Below are 19,019 nucleotides of genomic sequence, written 5' to 3'. Positions count from 1 at the left end.
GATGCCGGTTTGTATTTATTGAGATGTTAAGAGATGTATTGCAATCAAGAAACACTTAACTGAGTACTATTTGAATGGAGTAAATATTCCTCAGAACGCACTGGCTACACGAAGCAGGCGCTTACAGGGCCCAAGCGGAGCGGTGTAACTCAAAACCTGCCCTTTCGCTTTCCTCGGTGCTCGCGGGGGACGGGCAGACACTGCAGGGACGAGCAGGCTTGGCGATCCTGTGCCATCTGTAAACTCACCCACTTCACAGTCAACCCAGTATTTGAAGATGGCAGAGTACACATGCAATTAAGTGTATTCACAAGCAAATAGCGGAGGGGCTAAAAGCAAATGATGCCACGTTTTCTTTTCCAATGTTTAATATATTTTAGGAAGAATGTCTATGTTGAAATTGTTCTGTGTCATTCTGTTTCCCTCAGATAGCAAGCACCAGCTCGGTGGAATCGATGCCAGGAACAGATGGTGCTGGTGCATTTGGAGGGGTACGTAATTTGCAGCTAGTGCTTTCGGTGGAGCAAGGCGGGGGGGGGGGTAATGTTTCTTTTGCAACAGGAAAAAAAAATTCAGAGATACTTCGGTTTATATTCTGCTGGCTGTTGCTGCAGCTGTCCTGTCCTTAACTTCTTGGCTAAGTTACACCCACAGCTACTTGCAGTTTGCTCCATCAGTGAGTTTAAATCCTGCTAGTTATGGGGAACCTAGGCTGGAGGGAAGTTGATTGTCACATTTGTAGTGTTGGGAGAGGTTTATGATGGTGGGTTTTTGTTTGTTTTTAAATTCTGATAGGGAGTTACACTGAATGCTTGTGCGGAGGAAGGCAAAGAGAGACAAGGCAACCTGGATGGTTAATGCTGTCATATTGTGTAACTCAGGATTTCATCTCCAGAACCAAATTTTGATTAGCATTTCTTTCATAGTGTGTTTTTCATGTTTCTGCCAATACAGAGGAGGCGATAATAGTACTTCCATACATCTCTGGCCTGACTGGCTGCTGCAAAAGCAAAATACACTTTTAAAGGTAGTTTTCATTTTGCTCTGTACAACGTCTGTGGCTGCGGCTGAGTCAAACCAGAGGTTTTGAGTCCTTAATAAGGTCTATTTTTTAGCATTCTTATCTCTCCCTTATAAAACGTCTTCTGAGAATAATAGATTTTCAGGAAATGCCTTAGGGTCAGCTGAGTTTACCAAAAAAAGCCCCAACAAGAAGAAACAACAACAACCAAAAAAAAAACCCCTATCTGCTGAGACATACTATAGTGTATTACGTATTAACATGACCTTTTTAATAGCAAAGGAGCCACTTAGAAGGCTCTTCCAGACCTCTGGCCAAGCTTGTAACCTAGTGGTAGACTTCACAGACTATCAATGAAAAGCTGTTCGACAAGCCAGCAACCTGACCTATACAAACAGGAGCTTATTAAAAATAACTGTTTGTAATTATTGTACTCCTTGCTGTTTATTGTTTGTTTACATATTTTCCCCAAGCAATTTTTTATTTATTTGTAGTCAGTTTTGCGATTAGCACCCCTGTTCCTTGTCTTACGGATGCTATAGTGAGCCAGCTGTTGGTCTTAAGTTTCGTAGGGAAATGTAAATTTTAGTTGTAATTAAATAAAAAAATATTTAGATCTTTTTAGTTGATTATAAGTAGTTACGTCAGTGATTTACATAGTATATCTTGAAATATTAAGTAATTTTCCTTAAGTTGTGTATGTAAAAAAAATATAATTCCTGAGATAGAAATAAAAATGGAGTTGATCAAAATCACAAAGATAAAAATATCCAAAATTGTGTAGTATCGATTCTGGGATCTCATTCTGCTGTATTGTAGCAAATGGGTAACATCAGCATGAGCAATGAATTCAGATGTTATTTGCAGCTTTAGAAAACAATTAATTTTTAATGATGACATCCCTTTAGAAACATCTCAGTGAGTACATGAGCAAGTACTCTCTGTGCTTAACAGCTTCCACATGCAAACCACTTGGTGGTAGTGGTGGTCAGCAAACTAATCTCTTTCCCGTGGTTTCACCGAGTCTCCTGAACAGTCTGCTCAGGTTTTCTTCAGTGTTGCATGTCAGCACGACCAGACAGTGAAAATCTAATGCAGAAGGTTTATCTGCTGCTGAACAACGTTGTGCACTGCTAGTGCGGTTTATATAGTTTATGCTTCAATCTTCTGCATGCACAAGGAAAGTACAAGCCAGTGGAAGATTGTCTGGCATATAACTTTGCATGTATGACATCGGCATATAGAGAAACAAACTAAATAATTTTGCTGCATTACAAAGTGCAAAATATACTATATAATGTAAATTAATTTCTCACATATATTCAGCGTTTCCAGAAGCACCGGCTGATGTTCTGCCCCATTGCGGGTGTTTCCAAATGTGTAGTTTGTAAATGGAAAATACACAGCTGTATAAGCATAATGAGAAGAAAAAGATGTGAAACCCCTTTGTTGCTCATGCGTCTGCCCATATGAGAGTCTCGTTGGAGTGTGTATATATTGCGAGTGCAGCATTGAGGCTTAATTCCTACCTACTGGTCCAGACAGAATGAAATATATAGCAAGTAATAACAGAACAACAGTCTCCTGAGCCCACTGGTTTTCTTGCAGTTCCTACCAGCTCTTCAGTGTTTCTTCCCTGCTTTTCAGAAGCAAATGGAGAGTCCAGTGGTTCACTAATGATGTGATGTCTGCTTTCCTAAGCAGGCCGGCCACAGGCGGCCTTCACCTTGCAGTCACTTAGCTCTAGGCATGAGCTGTACCTCTCGCTGGGGTATAAGATTTAAGATTTCTATAAGATTTAGAGTTAAATGCAGCTGTGGAGTAAAAACAAATTGGTGGTCAAAACAGCCCAGTCTGAACGAAGTTACTGCAGATCCCAGCTCTGAACAGGTTTTATGCAAGTGTTTTCCTGTCAGACTTGCCAGCTTCAAAACAGAGCTGGGTACACCAAGAAAGATGAGAAATATGACAATTATTCAAGTGCATTACTGCCAACATATTCCAGTTAAAGATAGGGCAGCTTTGCATTAGCTTCCCTCTTAACATACGTTAACAGTAAATAACGTAGCTTGTGTAATAAAGGACATAGTTGCAAAGTGACTGTTAAATTTACCTTTGATGAACAAGGTTTGTGAATTACAATGCATGTCCTTGTTTTCTACAAAGACCTGTGTGTTCAGATAGTGTATAGTTAAAAAGTGTGTGGCAAGGTCAACTTCCTGAGCCATCGCTGGGTGGGGTGGGGGGACTGCCCATGCAGCAAAGTCTCATAGTTTTCACAGGGATGGAAAGCAAAGGGTTTCTTAATTCTTTCCCACTGTCAGCAGTAAAATAATGTAATATTGAATAAGTCTTTCTTCTATAATTGCTCATTGGAATTTTCCAAGTCATAAAGAAAATACATTTTCATTTTTATTATCTTTTCTACAGCTGCAACAGCGATGTTTCAAACTCTTGTGTTCTCACTGTATTCTCATAATGTTGAGAAATATTATGAAACATTGCTGGTATTCATCAAACACTTAAAGACCTCTTTGTACAGGGCCTTTTTTGATTACTGTAGTTAGTATTAAAGGCTTATTGTATGCTACAGTGCGAGTTAAAATATAACGGTCTGAAATAAATACAATGGTCTAAAATAAAAACTCATGCGTAACTGTCATAACAAATCTTGCCCAATGTAACGCCCTTTCTGCTTTCTTTCCTTTGTTAATATACCACTTGTGTATTTCTGATTCAGTCTGTTTCACATTGAGGAGGAAGTCGAATACAAGATCCAGGAGAGGAAGTGTTCAACTTGAGTCTTATCTGTGTTACATAAACATGCATGTGGATGATGATGGATATTCCTGTTGAAGTATAAATCAAATTAACCGATTTCCACATGAAGCAGTCCATTCAATTCATGTTAGAGGAACTTCAGGATTTTTCCTATGCAGGCACTTTTAAGTATCAATTGAAAAAACTGGTTTTGTTTGGCATTCATCAAGATTATCTTCCAGTCACAGCTTACAAGGCTAAATGGTGCCTTCATTTATGCTCTTGCTGTTCCAGTAACACTAGTGAAATTGTTGTTAGCATAAGAATCAAAAGGCTTGTTACGCTATATGCAAATTTTAACTATTAAGAAGATAAAAAATAAGGTTGACCAGTGGGGAATCCATCTCTAGCCAGTGGAAGGTAAAATCAGTCTTCTAAAAAATTAAATAGCATTACCATAAAAATCAATGTGAGAGATGGCTGACTTTAGCCAATATATGTGATACATGTAAAAAAAGTTACTCTGTAGATTGCTGCTGATCAGTAAAAGCTTTTCAAATCGCCTTAATAATACGCCTTACTTGGAGGGGTCTAGTAGAGTCTGAAAGGAACATTTTTGCCAATGATTCACCCAAGGCATTGTTCGGTTGCTGTAATCCAATGTCATACTGGTTACATCTGGTTCTTCACAAGAAAAGTGAAATACTGCACTCTGCTTATGTGTGGGGAAGGACTTGGATTCAGCAAGGCATTCTGTTTTGCTGAGCAGTTAATATGTATGGGTGTAGTGATTTTCCTGAATGAATAAATCTGTATGACTGTGCTTCACCAAGCCAAATTGCAGAACATCGTATGTGCTTGTATACAGTTTGAAACATTGCTGTTGCAGCTATAGAAAAGACAATAAAAATGAAAAAATCCAATCCAATTAAAAGTAATTAGTTGTGGTTTTGTTGTGTAATGCCATTACAAGCTAGGGTGGTTTCAATAACTGCTGAAAGACAATGTGCTTTCCTCTGTAACCAGGGAATGGCAGGGCAGAGACTCAAGGAGGCTGCAAGATGGGAGAGTGGTGTCAGCTTATAATTTTTTTTTTTTTAATTGGCTTGAAAACTTGTATTAGTGACTTCTGCAGGTTAGTCGTAACGACTAAGGTGAGACCTTAGGGCAAATGGCAGAATTCCCCTAGCGCTGGTGATCCATGGGCAGCCTCTGTTAATTGTAACTGCTGCTGCCTTTCCTCCCCCCCCACACGCACACATCCCTGTGTTAAATAAAGTCTTCGAGGAAGGGGAAATTTGTTGAGACAATTGTTGTCTCTCAAGTGGACTTAACTTGTGACTTAGTATGCACATGTGGTTTAAAGGGAAGCGTGTGTGTCAAGGAGTCCAGAATCTTTGTAGCCTACAAAAGTCCTGATCTTCACCTGGGTGGTTTTCAGAAAGAACGTAAAATACCACTGTTCTTTTGATTTAGAGGAAAAGTTTCTCCTTCTAGTAGTTTGTTAAATGATTGCGTCAAGCAAATGAAAATTAAGAGTTATCAAACCTCTTCTCATGAAAGAGCTGTGCCAAACGACCATGATGCAGCCACCTGCTTTGGGCTGGAATCTCCATGCAGATGGCTGCCTGGTTGAGGGTGCCCTAGGCTTACCCCCAGGGAGCTGCTGTTCCCTTGCATATAGCTATCCTGACTAGGAAGGTGGAATAGTATTTATTTATTTAAAAGAGAAAACAAAACAGGGAGTCTACTTGAAGTTCTATGTGAAGCTGTATTTTTGTTGAACTGCCCCTTGTAATGTTAATGCTCTTCAGTTTATCAGAAAATTGTACCATTGGGTTTAATTATACCAAGTGACTTTATGTACCTTCTTAGGTGCTTAGCTTAAACAGCTAAACTTGCTCGGCTATCTAGACAGCTGATAGAAAGTGTTTTCTGCCAAGAGACGTTGATAGCAAGTCCCTGGTGTACGTGTCCTTGTCTTCCTAAAGAGCTTTGTTTCATCATGGGGTGGGAGGGAGCCTAAGGAAACTCTTACATTAAGCATTTGAAATTCAGTGGTGCAGAAATCCACTGCCAGCACCGTTCACTTCTTCAGTCAAGCCATTTTTCCCAAAAGCTTCACATTTCCTCCCCACGAACAGAAGAGTTTACAACGCACTCACAGAGTCAATGACATTTACCCTCACCAAGCCATGCTGCAGAGGGGAGGAAGAGGTGAGTGCTGGAAGGAAGGCTCTTCTTGACAAGCCCACATTGCCAGTTCCTCTCTACAGACTGTGAGATGAGGTCGCTCCGTTGGCTGGAAGGGCAGAAATGGGCAGAGAGGGACTTGAAGAATTGGCTACATAATGCCACACCAGAAACACCCGATGGCTGAGCCAGCCATCCAGCCGCAGGCCATTGGCAGAGTTGATGTGAACTCTGTTCTAAAATGGTGTGAAACCCAAAGAGGATCTTTATCAGTAGGAGAACTCTATGAATTGTTTTGTGATTTTTTTTTTTTTAATTTATTTAAAAATCACATAATTTTACTTTTCATTTCTAGAGTGATTCCTGTAGGAAGTCTTCCAAATCCAAGCGAGACAAGGAGAAACAGGCTTGCAAGAGCTGCAGCGAAAGCTTTAACTCCATCACTAAAAGGCGGCACCACTGCAAGCAGTGTGGGGCAGTAAGTATCAGAATGCACTGAGCTTTTTAGTTTCTTCTGCAGAGACCATTGAAGAGAATTTTTTTACTTTTTCAGTGCAGGAACTAAAAAAAGTTCTGGTTCATGGCAGGTCATTGACAGAGCAGATCTTTCCACTTGTTTTTCCCCCTGGGAACCAGGGGAAAAAAGAGCAAAACTCTGGTGCAAGGGGCCTAGTCTGTGCTGTTTTAAAGGCAAATAGAGCACTTCAGTGGATAAAAAGAAGGTGGTGCCTTCCCTGGAGACGTGCATATATCTGGGGAGGGGGTTTGTCCACTATGTTTTGTTTGCAGAAACTGGATGGCCTTCTGACAGCCCTACTTCACGCAGCATCTCTTTCTAGGATGAACAGAATGTACAATATTAAAGATGGATGGGTTCTTCTTTCCCTACAGCAGAGTTGTCATGACTTGCTTGCGCCAAAGTGGTTTCCTCCTGCTTGAAAAGTCAAAAAAAATCAGTCCTAGAGATTCAAGGCCAGGTTACTGAAGGCACTTAGCCACCCTTCCTCACTGCCGTTCACTGACAGCTTAATTCTCAGGTTTTTTTCTGCAAATCACAACCACAGCCAAGATGAGATTGATTTCTGTAATATGACTTGAAACCTGCCTTCTGTGACTTGAGTTTCATGGTTCAGTGTTCCTAATGTAACTAGTACAGAATAATGTTATTTAAATACCATTATTCCTTTGAAGTGGAGATAAATTTTCAGCTGAAGGGAGACCTAAATGTATAGTTAAGATGTTTAAAGAAACCTCAGTCTCAGCGATTGAAATAAAATTACTGTGGAGGAGACACTTTCGCACCGGAGTTGGGATTGTCAGCCTTCCGGGTTTGTTTTTATTAATAATTACTAAAATCATGAAGTACATTTCTGGAGGTTTAAAATGTTCCATTGCAAAGCTCAATATTATTAAAGAAATTAGATAATAGCTTTCTCCCATGCAGGAGTGATAACAAGAATTGCATTATTAATAATTTATTGTTAAACAGTTGTTGGTTATGCGCTGTTGTGTGATACGGCAGTGGCATCCAAATTAAAGAAGTTAATTCGTCTCAAGGAAAGACTATCATGTTTCTAAAAATAATAATTAATGTCTTGCAGTGAAGCATATAATAACCAATACTTGTACCTGAAGGCCTTTTGGGCTGTATTGTTGTACAGTACATTCAGAATGGATTCAAATCCGGCTGACTGCCCCTGCTGCACCCCGGGGGACAGTTTCTCTCCCTGGAGCAGCTGTGCAACAGCAAGTGGTAGAGGCAGATTTTAAGCATGAAAACAGGTTCCAGAGCTGCAGATTCATCACTCCTCACAAGCACTGGTTTCATGGGACTGATGCGTCATTGTGTGCTCTTGGCAGCTGAGGAAAGGAATCAAAAGTGTTAATTTGGCATCAGACAAATAGTTTTTAATGGGCAATATGTTGGACTATGTTCTTAAAATGGCCAGTGATTTTTGGATTCCTCAGTTCTATCAGGCTGAACTGCCTAACTGATGCGGAAGCATCAGCCACCTTTACTCTGACAGTCAGTCCCTTCCTAGACCATTTTAGGATTGGCATTAAAAAGCTCTAGTTGCTTTTTCAGCCTAAGCCCTTTTGACTCATAAAGGCATATAAGAAAAGAAAAGCAAACTTGGATGATGTTAATCATAAAGTATTTCCCCAAAGGTGAATGTTTTCTTTAATTAGGTGTATTGATACACAGCATGGGATCACAAAACTGTTAATTCTTAATGGAGGTAAATCAAGTAAATATTATATATTGCTTACTCTGTCTTATGCTTACATTAGTTTTCCAGATTTTACTTTAATAACGACCATTCTGCAAGTCACTTTCCTTGGAGAAGGGTTACGTTTTAAGGATGGCTAGTAAAGCACCATTTTTCTCATATAGGTGATCTGTGCAAAATGTTCCGAGTTTAAACCACTTGCAGATAATAGCCGTCATAATCGAGTGTGTAAAGAGTGTTTTCTGCAGTTACCAGTAAGCCCGTGCAGCCCTGCAGTGGAAGCAGTTGGAGAACAAAAGAAAAGACTAGCTGCAGAGGTACAGTATTTAGCTAAGAAATTTTTGGTGTACTAGCTTCCTTTGTTTGTTTGTTTTTGGGGGGTTTTTTTAATGTATTTATTTAAAATAAATAAAATTGTTTGGTTATCTTTTTTCCCCCACCATGGTATTTGACCTCTGGCCTATAACTTGTATTGAATGTCCGTGCAGCCCAAATGCTGGTTGTAAATGGCAAGCGTTCATTGTAGGGTGTTGATCATACAGTGATGCACACAGGTTTTGCAGCTAAGCTTCAGCTTTCAAAGTAACAAAAAAGAGGAAAAACTTCTGACTTTTTATTACGGTGCATTTCCAATCCTAAGTTGTGCACAATAACTATTGCCAAAACTTGGCAAAATAAGATTTTTTTTTTCACTTTTAACTTCATATAGAAGATAGTTTTGCACTTCTTATTTCACAACCTGTCAAAATATCATTGAAACAAATTTTTTCTTAGTTGATTGTGCAAAAGCACAGCACCCATGACTATCAGGATTCACCGAAACTTTCTCAAACCCGCTCTAATGCAGACTTTTCTCCGCGATGTGACTTCTGCAAATTATACTGTATAAACTACTGCTTCACAATTGCCACAGATGTCACCAAGCTTTATACCATGATAGCAGCACATCCTACCCTTATTTTTTACAAGAACAAGAAACGTATTGGCAAACTGATTTGTTTTATCCTCACCTACAACAACTGAACCTTCTCTTACCAATGCTTTTTTTAGACTATGGGCAGAGCTGTGAGTACCATTACATGCCACGCTTTTCATGGGCCACCCTGAAGAAAAAAAGGTTTTATTTATTTTATGTATGAAATACAGCCAGAAGTCACTGCGTGTGTAAAAGAGGACTCATGTCAATTGAAAGTGGACCCACAGGGATGCATCTCCTGAGGGTACATCAGATTCTTGAAAGAGCCACTGAAACACTGAGAACTTAACTTCATCGCAGATCATCCTTCCCCCGCCATGCTGTTATACACTGTCATCCTGCTTTGAGCACTGCGTGGAAAACTGGGGAACAGTTGCAGCCTATACTGAAAAACGTTCTTACCTTGAAAAATATCTTTCTGGAAGGCACCCCTGTGAGCCATCAGACTGCCTTACAGCCTTGTCACACTCATCAGAACCAAACTACACGGAAAAGAGCTAGACATGAGCAAGAAATGTAAACCTGCCCGTGCATATCCAGAGCTCCTGTAATAAATGCATCCTCAAATAGTCTTCTTAGACCCTGCCCTGCTCTCCTCTGCTTCCCAGCATGTCATATTTCTTTCCAGGCTACTAAATGTACCTACACAGGTAAAATTACGCTCGCACAACGTGCCAGCGTGAACTCTGCTGCTCAGGTGCTTTGTCAGCTTTGTACCCAGGCATGTCCAGAATCTCAGAAATACAAAGTTGGGTACAGTTACAAATGCACGTTGCCCTTTCCTGAACTAACACGTCTGCAGAACGCAGAGAAGATTCTGGATCCAGAGCTTGCTACCATCAAAACTTTCAGATATATGCTACAGCTATGCCTACGGATGATGAGCACTTAATATGCATCAGTATAGTCTGTGGTATCTCATGATAAACTTTCTAGCCCTGTTTCAGCAGAGCTGTTTGCCAGTAAAGTGAAAACCTACACCTACTCAGCTGAGAGCTCTGTTAATCTGAAAAGCCAAAAAGCAAACCAGTGAAATGTGACCTATGGCTTTACTTCAGAAAGCAGATTACAATGGAAAGCTGTAAAAACCCAAGGAAAAGAGTCATTTTTCCCTCATATGCTCTAGCCTTGTGCTAAATCTTCAAAGGATCAGGTAAAATGCAAGAAAGTAGGTGTATAAAAAAGAAAGATCAGAGCTGGTCTTTTTTTTCCCCCTCCTATTTACATTGAACTTACTTAACAAGCTTAATAGAAGCTGAGGAGATTGCTTCTTTACAAATGTTATTAGCAGATGCCAGAAACCCCCAGGAGACTTCTGTGCAAAGTCTAATGTGAACAGGAATTTTGTTTTTCTCTGCTTTCTCTCAAAAGGCAAAACTGTCTTTCAGGGTTTTTTTTTTTTTGCCCCAGTCCTCTCTGATTTGTCTCACATCTCTCTGCATCTATGCACAAGACTGTCTGTTAATACACCTTTTTCATTAATTTGAAATCATCTCCCAGCCTACTTTACTAAACAAGAAACTAGCTGCTTCATCTTAATTGCCATTCTCACTTTACGTGGTGGAGGTGGAATTTAACTTCACATCCGCTAGAAGCAGTAGTTCAGCATCTGCCTCTATTACATGGAATTGTGCTATTTCTGGATGGTATATTAAAAATGATTAAACTTTTGTTTGGTTTTGGGCTATCCAGCGTTTGCCCTACAATATTATTTGAGTCTGGACAACTTAAATGAAGTATATTTTATACTTAATTCTAAGTATTTTGCCCACATACGCATCAATGGAAACAGCTGGCTTTTTTCTTCTTTTTTTTCCCTTCATCCAGAAGCAAAGCATCTTAGCAGCTGAAAACAGCCTCTTCAGCAGCTACCTCCAGTTCCTTGAAAAAGGGAAGACTTGGTACAAAATGTGGGTGACCATCCCCAAGACTGAACCTCTTGTTCTGTATCTGCAAGGGAGTAGCCAGGTAAAATGACATTCATGTGAGGGTTAACTCACAGAAAAAAAAAAAAAAAAGCGTAAGTTAAAATATGTCAAGCTGAGAAATAGGTCAAAGGATTTGGCTTGTTTTCAACAACAAAAATGATCTTGGTATTCTGAATATAGCACAAAGCCTCAGAGATTTCAGATTTCCTTGTTATCTGTAGTTACTGCTGATATGGTTGTGAGCAAATGTTTAAGCTCATTGCTTTTCTTTTCCATTTTTTAAGAAAAAAGGACAAAACAAGGATAATTTGGTTATGTTTTGGGTTTTTTAGGGGTTTCAGACAGGTGTATTCAAAGGTTTTATTACCCTGTCATTAGGGAAAGCACTTTCCTGGGAAATGTATAGAGCTGTGAAGCAGTCTGAATATTGCAATTGCTGGTTCAAGCTTTCCTTTTTTTTTTTTTTTTTTTAAAAAACCTAGTTCTGGGTTGAGAGGGTGGAGGAATTTGTGGAAATGTAGATATTCTTCAGCCAGAAAAATGGACCGTGTTTGGTAAAGCTCCTTGTCATAGCATCATATGATTTTATCTTTACTTGAAATAATTACTGTGGTAAGCATTTTTTTTAAAGTGTGCTGTTGAAGCTAACTAGTATTTGTGTGTGATGAAAGTCAAGTGATAGAAATATCTATATCCAAGATAGAATATCTGAAATAGAAATATCAGTCATGCTTCCGTAGTGCTGAAGATAAAGAATGACAATTCTGAAATGAGATCCCCTTTATCCAATTTTGTATTCGGCATTTGTCATGTTTATATACAGCTTTGTTTTATCTCCTGGGTAGGATGGGAGAAGAAGTGGGTGCGAATTCAGGCTGCCATCACCCTGCTGTGATTGTAGTGATATGAAGGGTTTGCTTTAGTAGCGTTAGTTTGTACAGCTGTGGCTAGGAACAGTCTGGGAAACAAGTATTACCCATGATTTTGTAAAGCTATTCAAGGTGAAGCTTACCCCAAAGCAAATGTTCAACAAGAAGTACATGTTGTCCTTAGAAGTGTGTTCGTTTTGCTGCTTGTCAGCAGGAGCACCTCTGGTTTTAAACAAGTGTGGGTAATATTTTAAGCATAGTGCTTGAGAGACTGAAAGCTTGAATTTGGAGCTCCAGGCCCAGCCCACTTGGCTTTGTCTAGGATTCAAACCCCACACTGGGTAAGCTTCCAACTCGTCCCGCGGGCAGCGGGCTGCCTGGCTTCCCTCCTAGTCAGCAGGGGATGCATGACTGAAATTACAAGTTGAAAAAGCAAGCAGCCTCAAACAAGCACAAAAACGAATGCAACAAACTCAATCTTCAGATCTGTCTGGAGTCAGAGTCTGGGGAAAGGGAAAAAGCTTTAAAAAGCAAAGCAGAGGAATGGCTTTGCTTGAAACTTTTCAGCTGATGTGAAGTGTGCCTCAGCAAAGGACCGGTGGAAACCCTATATCCCATACAAACCAACCCAGAGTGTGTCACGCAGGCAGGCTTGAGGAAGGAGAGTGGGAATAGAGGGAGAGAGGTCTAAATTCTTTGGCCTTCCTCACCCAGGATTATAGTATCAAAGAATCATTACAAGGTGGAAAACACCTTTAAGATCATCAAGTCCAACCATGAACCCAACACCACCATGCCCACTAAACCATGTCCCGAAGTGCCACATCCACACGTTTTTTGAACACTTCCAGTGATGGTGACTCCACCACCTCCCTGGGCAGCCTGTGCCAATGCTTGACTACCCATTTGGTGAAGAAATTTTTCCTAACATCCAATCTAAACCTCCCCTGGCACAACTTGAGGCCATTTCCTCTCATCCTATCACTAGTTACTTGGGAGAAGAGACCAACCCCCACCTCACCACAACCCCCTTTCAGGTAGTTGTAGAGAGCGATAAGGTCTCCCCTCAGCCTCCTCTTCTCCAGACTGAACAACCTCAGTTCCCTCAGCCGCTCCTCATCAGACTTGTGCTCCAGACCCCTCACCAGCTTCGTTGCCCTTCTCTGGACACGCTCCAGCACCTCAACATCCTTCTTGCAGTGAGGGGCCCAACACTGAACACAGGATTTGAGGTGCGGCCTCACCAGTGCCGAGTACAGGGGCACGATCACTTCCCTACTCCTGCTGGCCACACTAGTGCTGATACAGGCCAGGATGCTGTTGGCCGCCTTGGCCACCTGGGCACACTGCTGGCTCGTGTTCAGCCGGCTGTCGACCAGCACCCCCAGATTTTTTAGTATGTAGAAAATACTAAAAGTCACAGTAGAAAATACTAATATTCTTGACTGTTCCATCTCTTCACAAGCAATTACAACAAGAACACAATATGGTCACTAGTGGATGAGAAATGAGGAACGGCCTATGACAAAGTTTTGTTCAGACTGCAGCATCTGTGAAAAGTACATCTTGCAGTACTGCTTATCTTCTGCCAAAAATTACATGGTATGACCTAGAAAGAGAAATTCGCCTAATGCCCAGTGGATTGTCTCAGGGCTGCACAATTAATAACCCAGGGGACACTGATCAGCTGTATTTAGTGCACAGCAGAATGATGCTTGATTCTGCGGGCCTGCTCCTGACAGTCGTGTAAAGCCAGGGTTGGAAGCTGGAGGAGCTTCTGTGCTTCAGATGCTATTTTCTTTGATCCATGTCCTGCCAAATTTGATCGTGAGCCTCTGTTGATATTATTAGTAAGATCCTATTGTTAGGGGAAGAGGGTGCCTTTGACACTGATTGTCGATTTTATGACAGTTAAATTTAGTGGTTAGTGTCCTCGACTACTTCAGGTGCGAGATAAATCTCCCAGTAAAGCAGCAGGAAAGCAGAGGACAAGGTTGATCTATTTTACATTCAAGAACCAGGCCAGGATTTACTATCAGGAATCACCAATTACAGTCTGAGACTATAAACAACAAAAATTAGTCCCTTCTTCAGGGGCCTACCATTCCCACTCGTATACTTTGTTCAATTTGCACCCAACTGAAGAAAAAAAATAACAAAGCAAATCCCATTCCTTGGTATTAACCCAACATTCTTATTAGTTCTGGTTTACATACTGTTCATTAGACTTCTGAAAAAAATCAGAGCTTCTTTCCTGGTGGCTGAGTGTCTGGAATCAGTCGGGAACCACTCACATGCTTGAACGTTATTTTCCCAGGTGTTGTTTTGTTTTGTACAACCACCTTGATGCATCTCACAAACCTCTTTAGGCCTGCAAAGAAGCATTTCAGTGCCTTAAAAAAAAAAAAGGTACCTTTTGGGAATAATATTGCCAACAATGTTATTAAAGGTCTTGAAACACAGACCAAGTGAAGCATGACTGTAGGAGTTTGAAAGTTAGGGGATTATTTTTAAAAAGAACAGAAGGGATAGCTGCCTCTTGGGAAGAAGGAGTAAACCAAGCTGAATCTGGAGCTTCTGATGCAGTAAGATCCCTGACAGCTTTCATCCCCTGCACCCCCGGCCCTCACACCAAAGAAGCGATGCCAGTGGAAATGGAAATACAACTCGCAGGCCTTAAAGTAGCAAGAAAACTGCTCTTTTGCTTTAGATCCTTGTTCCAGGAGAATGCATTAATCCCCTGAGTGTTCATGGTTTAAGTCTTGCATAAGGCTTTATGCATGAGGATAAAATTCACAGCTTATGTAGGTATGGAAATCATACCAATTTTATCTGTCCTCAAACAGACAGAATTTGTGCAGCTGTTTGTCATGTTTACCTGAGTGGAATTATAAGAGTTTGCTTACAAGCAAAGACCACCTCAACCTTAAGGATCAGTGGTTTTCTAGAAATTGCTCTGTCTTTCCAAGGGCTCCACCTGGAGCTTCTGCCCCTGTTGGCCTTGTAAAATGCTTAACTACCTCCAGAGCTCTGGCATGAACTACACCTGATTGAGAAATGCTGAATTAAGGAGTCCCAGCTAGCTAGAGAAGTAATGAATTTTGGAAAAATACGGAGGGTAAATCTAGTATAGCGATAGCTAGTGTATGTAATAATGATCAAGTTTGATCCAAGAGAAAATTTTGCTTTATAAATTCTGAAGAAAAATGTTTTATTCTTCATGTAAATGTGATTTACTCCTGGAAAATAAGGGAGTAGCTGAGCTGGGCTCAGGATTTGAGAGAAGTATTTTTGTGGCTTGTCTGTTGACCCTGTTTAGGTGAAGCTTTAACAGGCCCTGCACGAAACTCTGCCTGTCCTTTTTCACAGTCCTGCAGAGCTTTGCATCTTGGCACGCCATCGCATCACAGGAGTGACAAACCCAACGGTTTGTGCAAGGTTGGGATTAGATCGTAAGTGGGTAGAGAGTGGAGTTTGGACAGAAAAACAGGGATTTTCTAAGCCTACTCAAAAGCAGTAGGGGAAAATTATAGGGGTCCATCAGTTGGACTGTTGTTCTGTATATTTGTGGGGGAGAGCTTATATGCTGCAAAGAGTTGTGCAGTGGGAGAGGGATGTCTGTGTGGAGGCGTGCATGAAATAGAACTACCTGTATAGTAGAATTGAGCTATCCATTCCCAAATCTTAAACCCTGGGTGTTGTAATGGTGGTAATAGAGCAATAAATAAATGCTGCTGTAATTACCTAGATAAATAACACGTTAGTATTATGCTGCTTAGAGTCAGGATGAGTGCACAATGCTTGTGATTACTGACAGTATTACACATCCTGTAGAAATTTGTGTATCACTCACTATCTCAGGAAAACGGTTGAAATCGACCCTAAAGCAAAGCTCTTCTCAGCACTGGGTAGTTTGGTTTGATGAAATACTGATATCATGCAACCCTAGTATGTTGCACACAGAAATATTTTTTTTAAAAAAACAATTCAACCAGCAAAATCTAGTAGGCTCTTAAAAATGGAAGATGACATTTATCTGTCTGTAGTGCCTGTAAATCCTACTTACATGCTTGCTGTAGGGCCCAAATTCTTCCTGGGTGCAGAACAGCCCCTGGATTTGTTGGACTCCAGGTGGGAGGGGAACGGCTCTGTGGCAGAGGAAATCCAGAGATGCTTGTGGTCCCGCAGAGGGATCTGGTTTGGGTGTGTGGTATGACTCGAGGCTGAGTGCTTCACCTTTTATCTGTCAGTAGTGCAGCTTTTCAGAGATAATTTAAATCCCTTCCTTTTGGATCAGGCAGGTACAGAGAAAGTGGCAAAGGCATCATATTAAGAAAAGGGAGGAAGCAAGACCAAAGGCAGTCTGCTTAATTTGCCTGTGTCTGCATATGTTGGGTAGGTGTAACAGGTACAATTCAAACATCGATTTGCTTTTACACTGCACTTTTTGGCTACAAGCAATATCATTTTTCATTGTCATGGGCAACCTCCAATTTTACATGTGACAAGTCTTAGTGTCTATTTTTCTAAAGCAAGGTCAGTGAAGCAGGCATGGTTGAGCTTGCATGTGCTGTTGTGCTTTTTGTGTTCATCTGTCCCATATTTGCTTGCTTTAGCACCACCACGTATCCAGGTCTAGAGCTACTCTCTACATGCAGTTCAGACTTCTGCATGAGCAAGACCTCCCTGTTACACAGATGCAGCTGTGGTGCCAGGATCTAGAAATTGTATGCTGCTTTTAACTGAATGACTTGCACTCAAATAGAAACTGAATTCTTTAGCGTTTGACCCAAAGTTATGTAAATCTCCTTGGATAGTGCTTGGTCTTTAAGCAGGTGGACTCTGGCATTTTTGCATAACAATAACAAGTAGTAGATTAATAAATCAGGAAACCTGTACTGATTTAATAAAATGTGTAGACACATTTTTGACTGTGTATTTTTTTCCCCTTTAGTTAATGTATGTGTTTGCATCGATGTGAGCAGTTCTGAAACTTGAATTGCTTTAGTCTAAATGTTAGGAAAGCAGAGTTTTATTGCTATTGTTCTCAGAGCTGCGCTCCCCTTCCAGATTTACTAAGTCATCTGCATTCAGTATGGGGTGACAAAAAAATGACTGCCACCTCTTTGTGGGGATGCGCTGTTCACTTTGGTACGAGGCATTGAACTTGCATAGGCTGCTACGCAAGTACCTGCTACGAGAGGGGATGGCTTCCTACAGACGATGCTTGATGCCGGTGTAGTTTAGACTTCAGTTTGGGGACCCACCTTTGAAAATGTTTTGCTGGCATCAGTTGAAACAATTTGCTCAGTCATGGCACATCCTGCCTTGCCAGTATGCCTTTCCTGAGAGCTTAGTAGAGGAGTTGGTTGATGCTCAAGATGTCACTGCTAGAGAGCTGTATCGCTTCTCAGATCTGGGAGTTAATCCGGCCTTTAAAGGATGTTCAAGAATCTGAGCTTTAACTTCCTTGACATCTCTCAAAGGCATCATAAATAACCCAAGACTCTCTGAGAAGATTCACTAATTGGTTTAAAACCTGAAATTCTCTTTTATTTCAAAGTCTTTCCCAGATAGTTGCCTTTGTGTCTCTCGGTGTCCAGCTCTGCTTATTTGTCTCCTTTAAGCCAATCTTACAAATGTCCCATGAGGTTCAAAAGGGACTACACTGAACTATTCTCAGCTGGATCTGATTGCCTGTACCTAAGGCAAAGGGGTTTTTCCTAAAAGACAACATGCATAAGTTATGTGAAATTACATGAAAGTCCCCAGCCATGCCACTTCTGGATCTATATTCTTACTGTGAAAGGAAGTCTGTTAAATAAGAAGAATAAAGCACCGATAAGTCATTGCCTTTTATTGTTTTAAGCAGTCGATATCGCCTCTTCTCTATTTTCTAAGCTACAATACTGAACGAGGAGCTGAATGCACGCGTACACCGGAACTGCGTTCATGTGCTTCTTTAAGTGTGCGTGTGCGTGTTCGCTCCGCAGACAGGGATGGCGGCTGTGGCTCTGGCACGGGAGCTCGTCAGCTGGCAGCACACACCGAGACAACACCGAGAGTCGTGGTGCAGCTGCCTAGCCTGAGCGCCTGACCGCGTCTGGGGTGTAGGGTAGTGCGTCTCCAGTTACATCTTACTACTTCAAAGTGAGTTTTAAACTGTTTGAAACGGCTGTTTCTTTAATCTCATTGAGAGGAAATCTTTCCTCCTCATGCGGTATACCCCCATTCTTCCCATTTCAAATACCAATTGTTGCTGAATTTTTACATTTGTTCGTTCTTCTTTAGGATGGACGGAGCCCACGTCCTATTCCTCTGCCTGGATATGAAGTCAGTTTACCAGGTTCTGGTGAGAAGTTTGAAGTAAAGCATGTTTTTAAGCTTTGCCAGTCCCAGCAAACTCTATATTTCGGTGCAGAAGATGAAGAACTGCAGATGAAATGGATGGAAATTCTCACCAAAGCAGCCAAAGGGGAAACTGAAGATACAGCCGAAGGGTTCGGCAACCCATAGAGCAAGTTCCATTTAGTTTCTCTCCTACATGCTATAAACCATCACTTGAATTTGGTATTCATGGCACTTTGGAATCTGTATGGCTTTATATTTTCATGTGTCTGCATAGGAAATTCAGTGGTTTCTCTCCTTTTATTGTACATTTCTCACGTACAGTAGTTACCTGGCATATATTATGTTAAAGGCAAAGGTAGTTGTAGTTGTTGGTGGTGTCAATGCTGGTTTTAAAACAGAAGACAAGGAGAAAAGCATTAATTTTAACAAAGGTAATGGAAAACCATCAGTCTCTTGTTTTCCTAAATGTATATTTTCCAGTCCTTTTGATTGCTGTTCAGTGCAGGATGTGTATAGTCTGTGATTAGTTCTATAAATGCTGCCTTTTAAGTTAAATGTTGTAAAGGCTTGTGCTGGCCACTGACATTCCGTTCTCTGTCCTTTCCCTCCTGGTAAAAGGTCTTTGTGAAGTGTGAGCAATGTACTGAATATTTTCCCTTTGCTGAAACTATGTCTCTGCTATTTTGAGAT

General features: G+C 40.9%; 1 protein-coding gene across 1 annotated transcript in view; it reads left to right on the top strand.

The window, feature by feature from the left end:
• Positions 1 to 18,494, top strand: part of FGD3 (FYVE, RhoGEF and PH domain containing 3) — a gene marked incomplete at both ends in the record, with an annotated part of 114,428 nt that extends 95,934 nt beyond the window's left edge. Inside the window, 5 exons of the mRNA XM_082004821.1 lie at positions 429 to 491; positions 6,330 to 6,452; positions 8,370 to 8,522; positions 11,009 to 11,149; positions 18,270 to 18,494. Coding sequence (XP_081860947.1) covers positions 429 to 491; positions 6,330 to 6,452; positions 8,370 to 8,522; positions 11,009 to 11,149; positions 18,270 to 18,494 — 705 coding nt within the window. The remainder of the gene's footprint in view (positions 1 to 428; positions 492 to 6,329; positions 6,453 to 8,369; positions 8,523 to 11,008; positions 11,150 to 18,269) is intronic.
• Between the last annotated feature and the right edge of the window lie 525 nt (positions 18,495 to 19,019).

This window comes from Phaethon aethereus (genome assembly GCF_964289735.1).
Source record: "Phaethon aethereus genome assembly, chromosome: 11".
NCBI lineage: Eukaryota > Metazoa > Chordata > Aves > Phaethontiformes > Phaethontidae > Phaethon > Phaethon aethereus.
The sequence above is the reverse complement of the archived record's forward strand: the minus strand, read 5'-3'. Positions and strand labels throughout refer to the sequence as shown.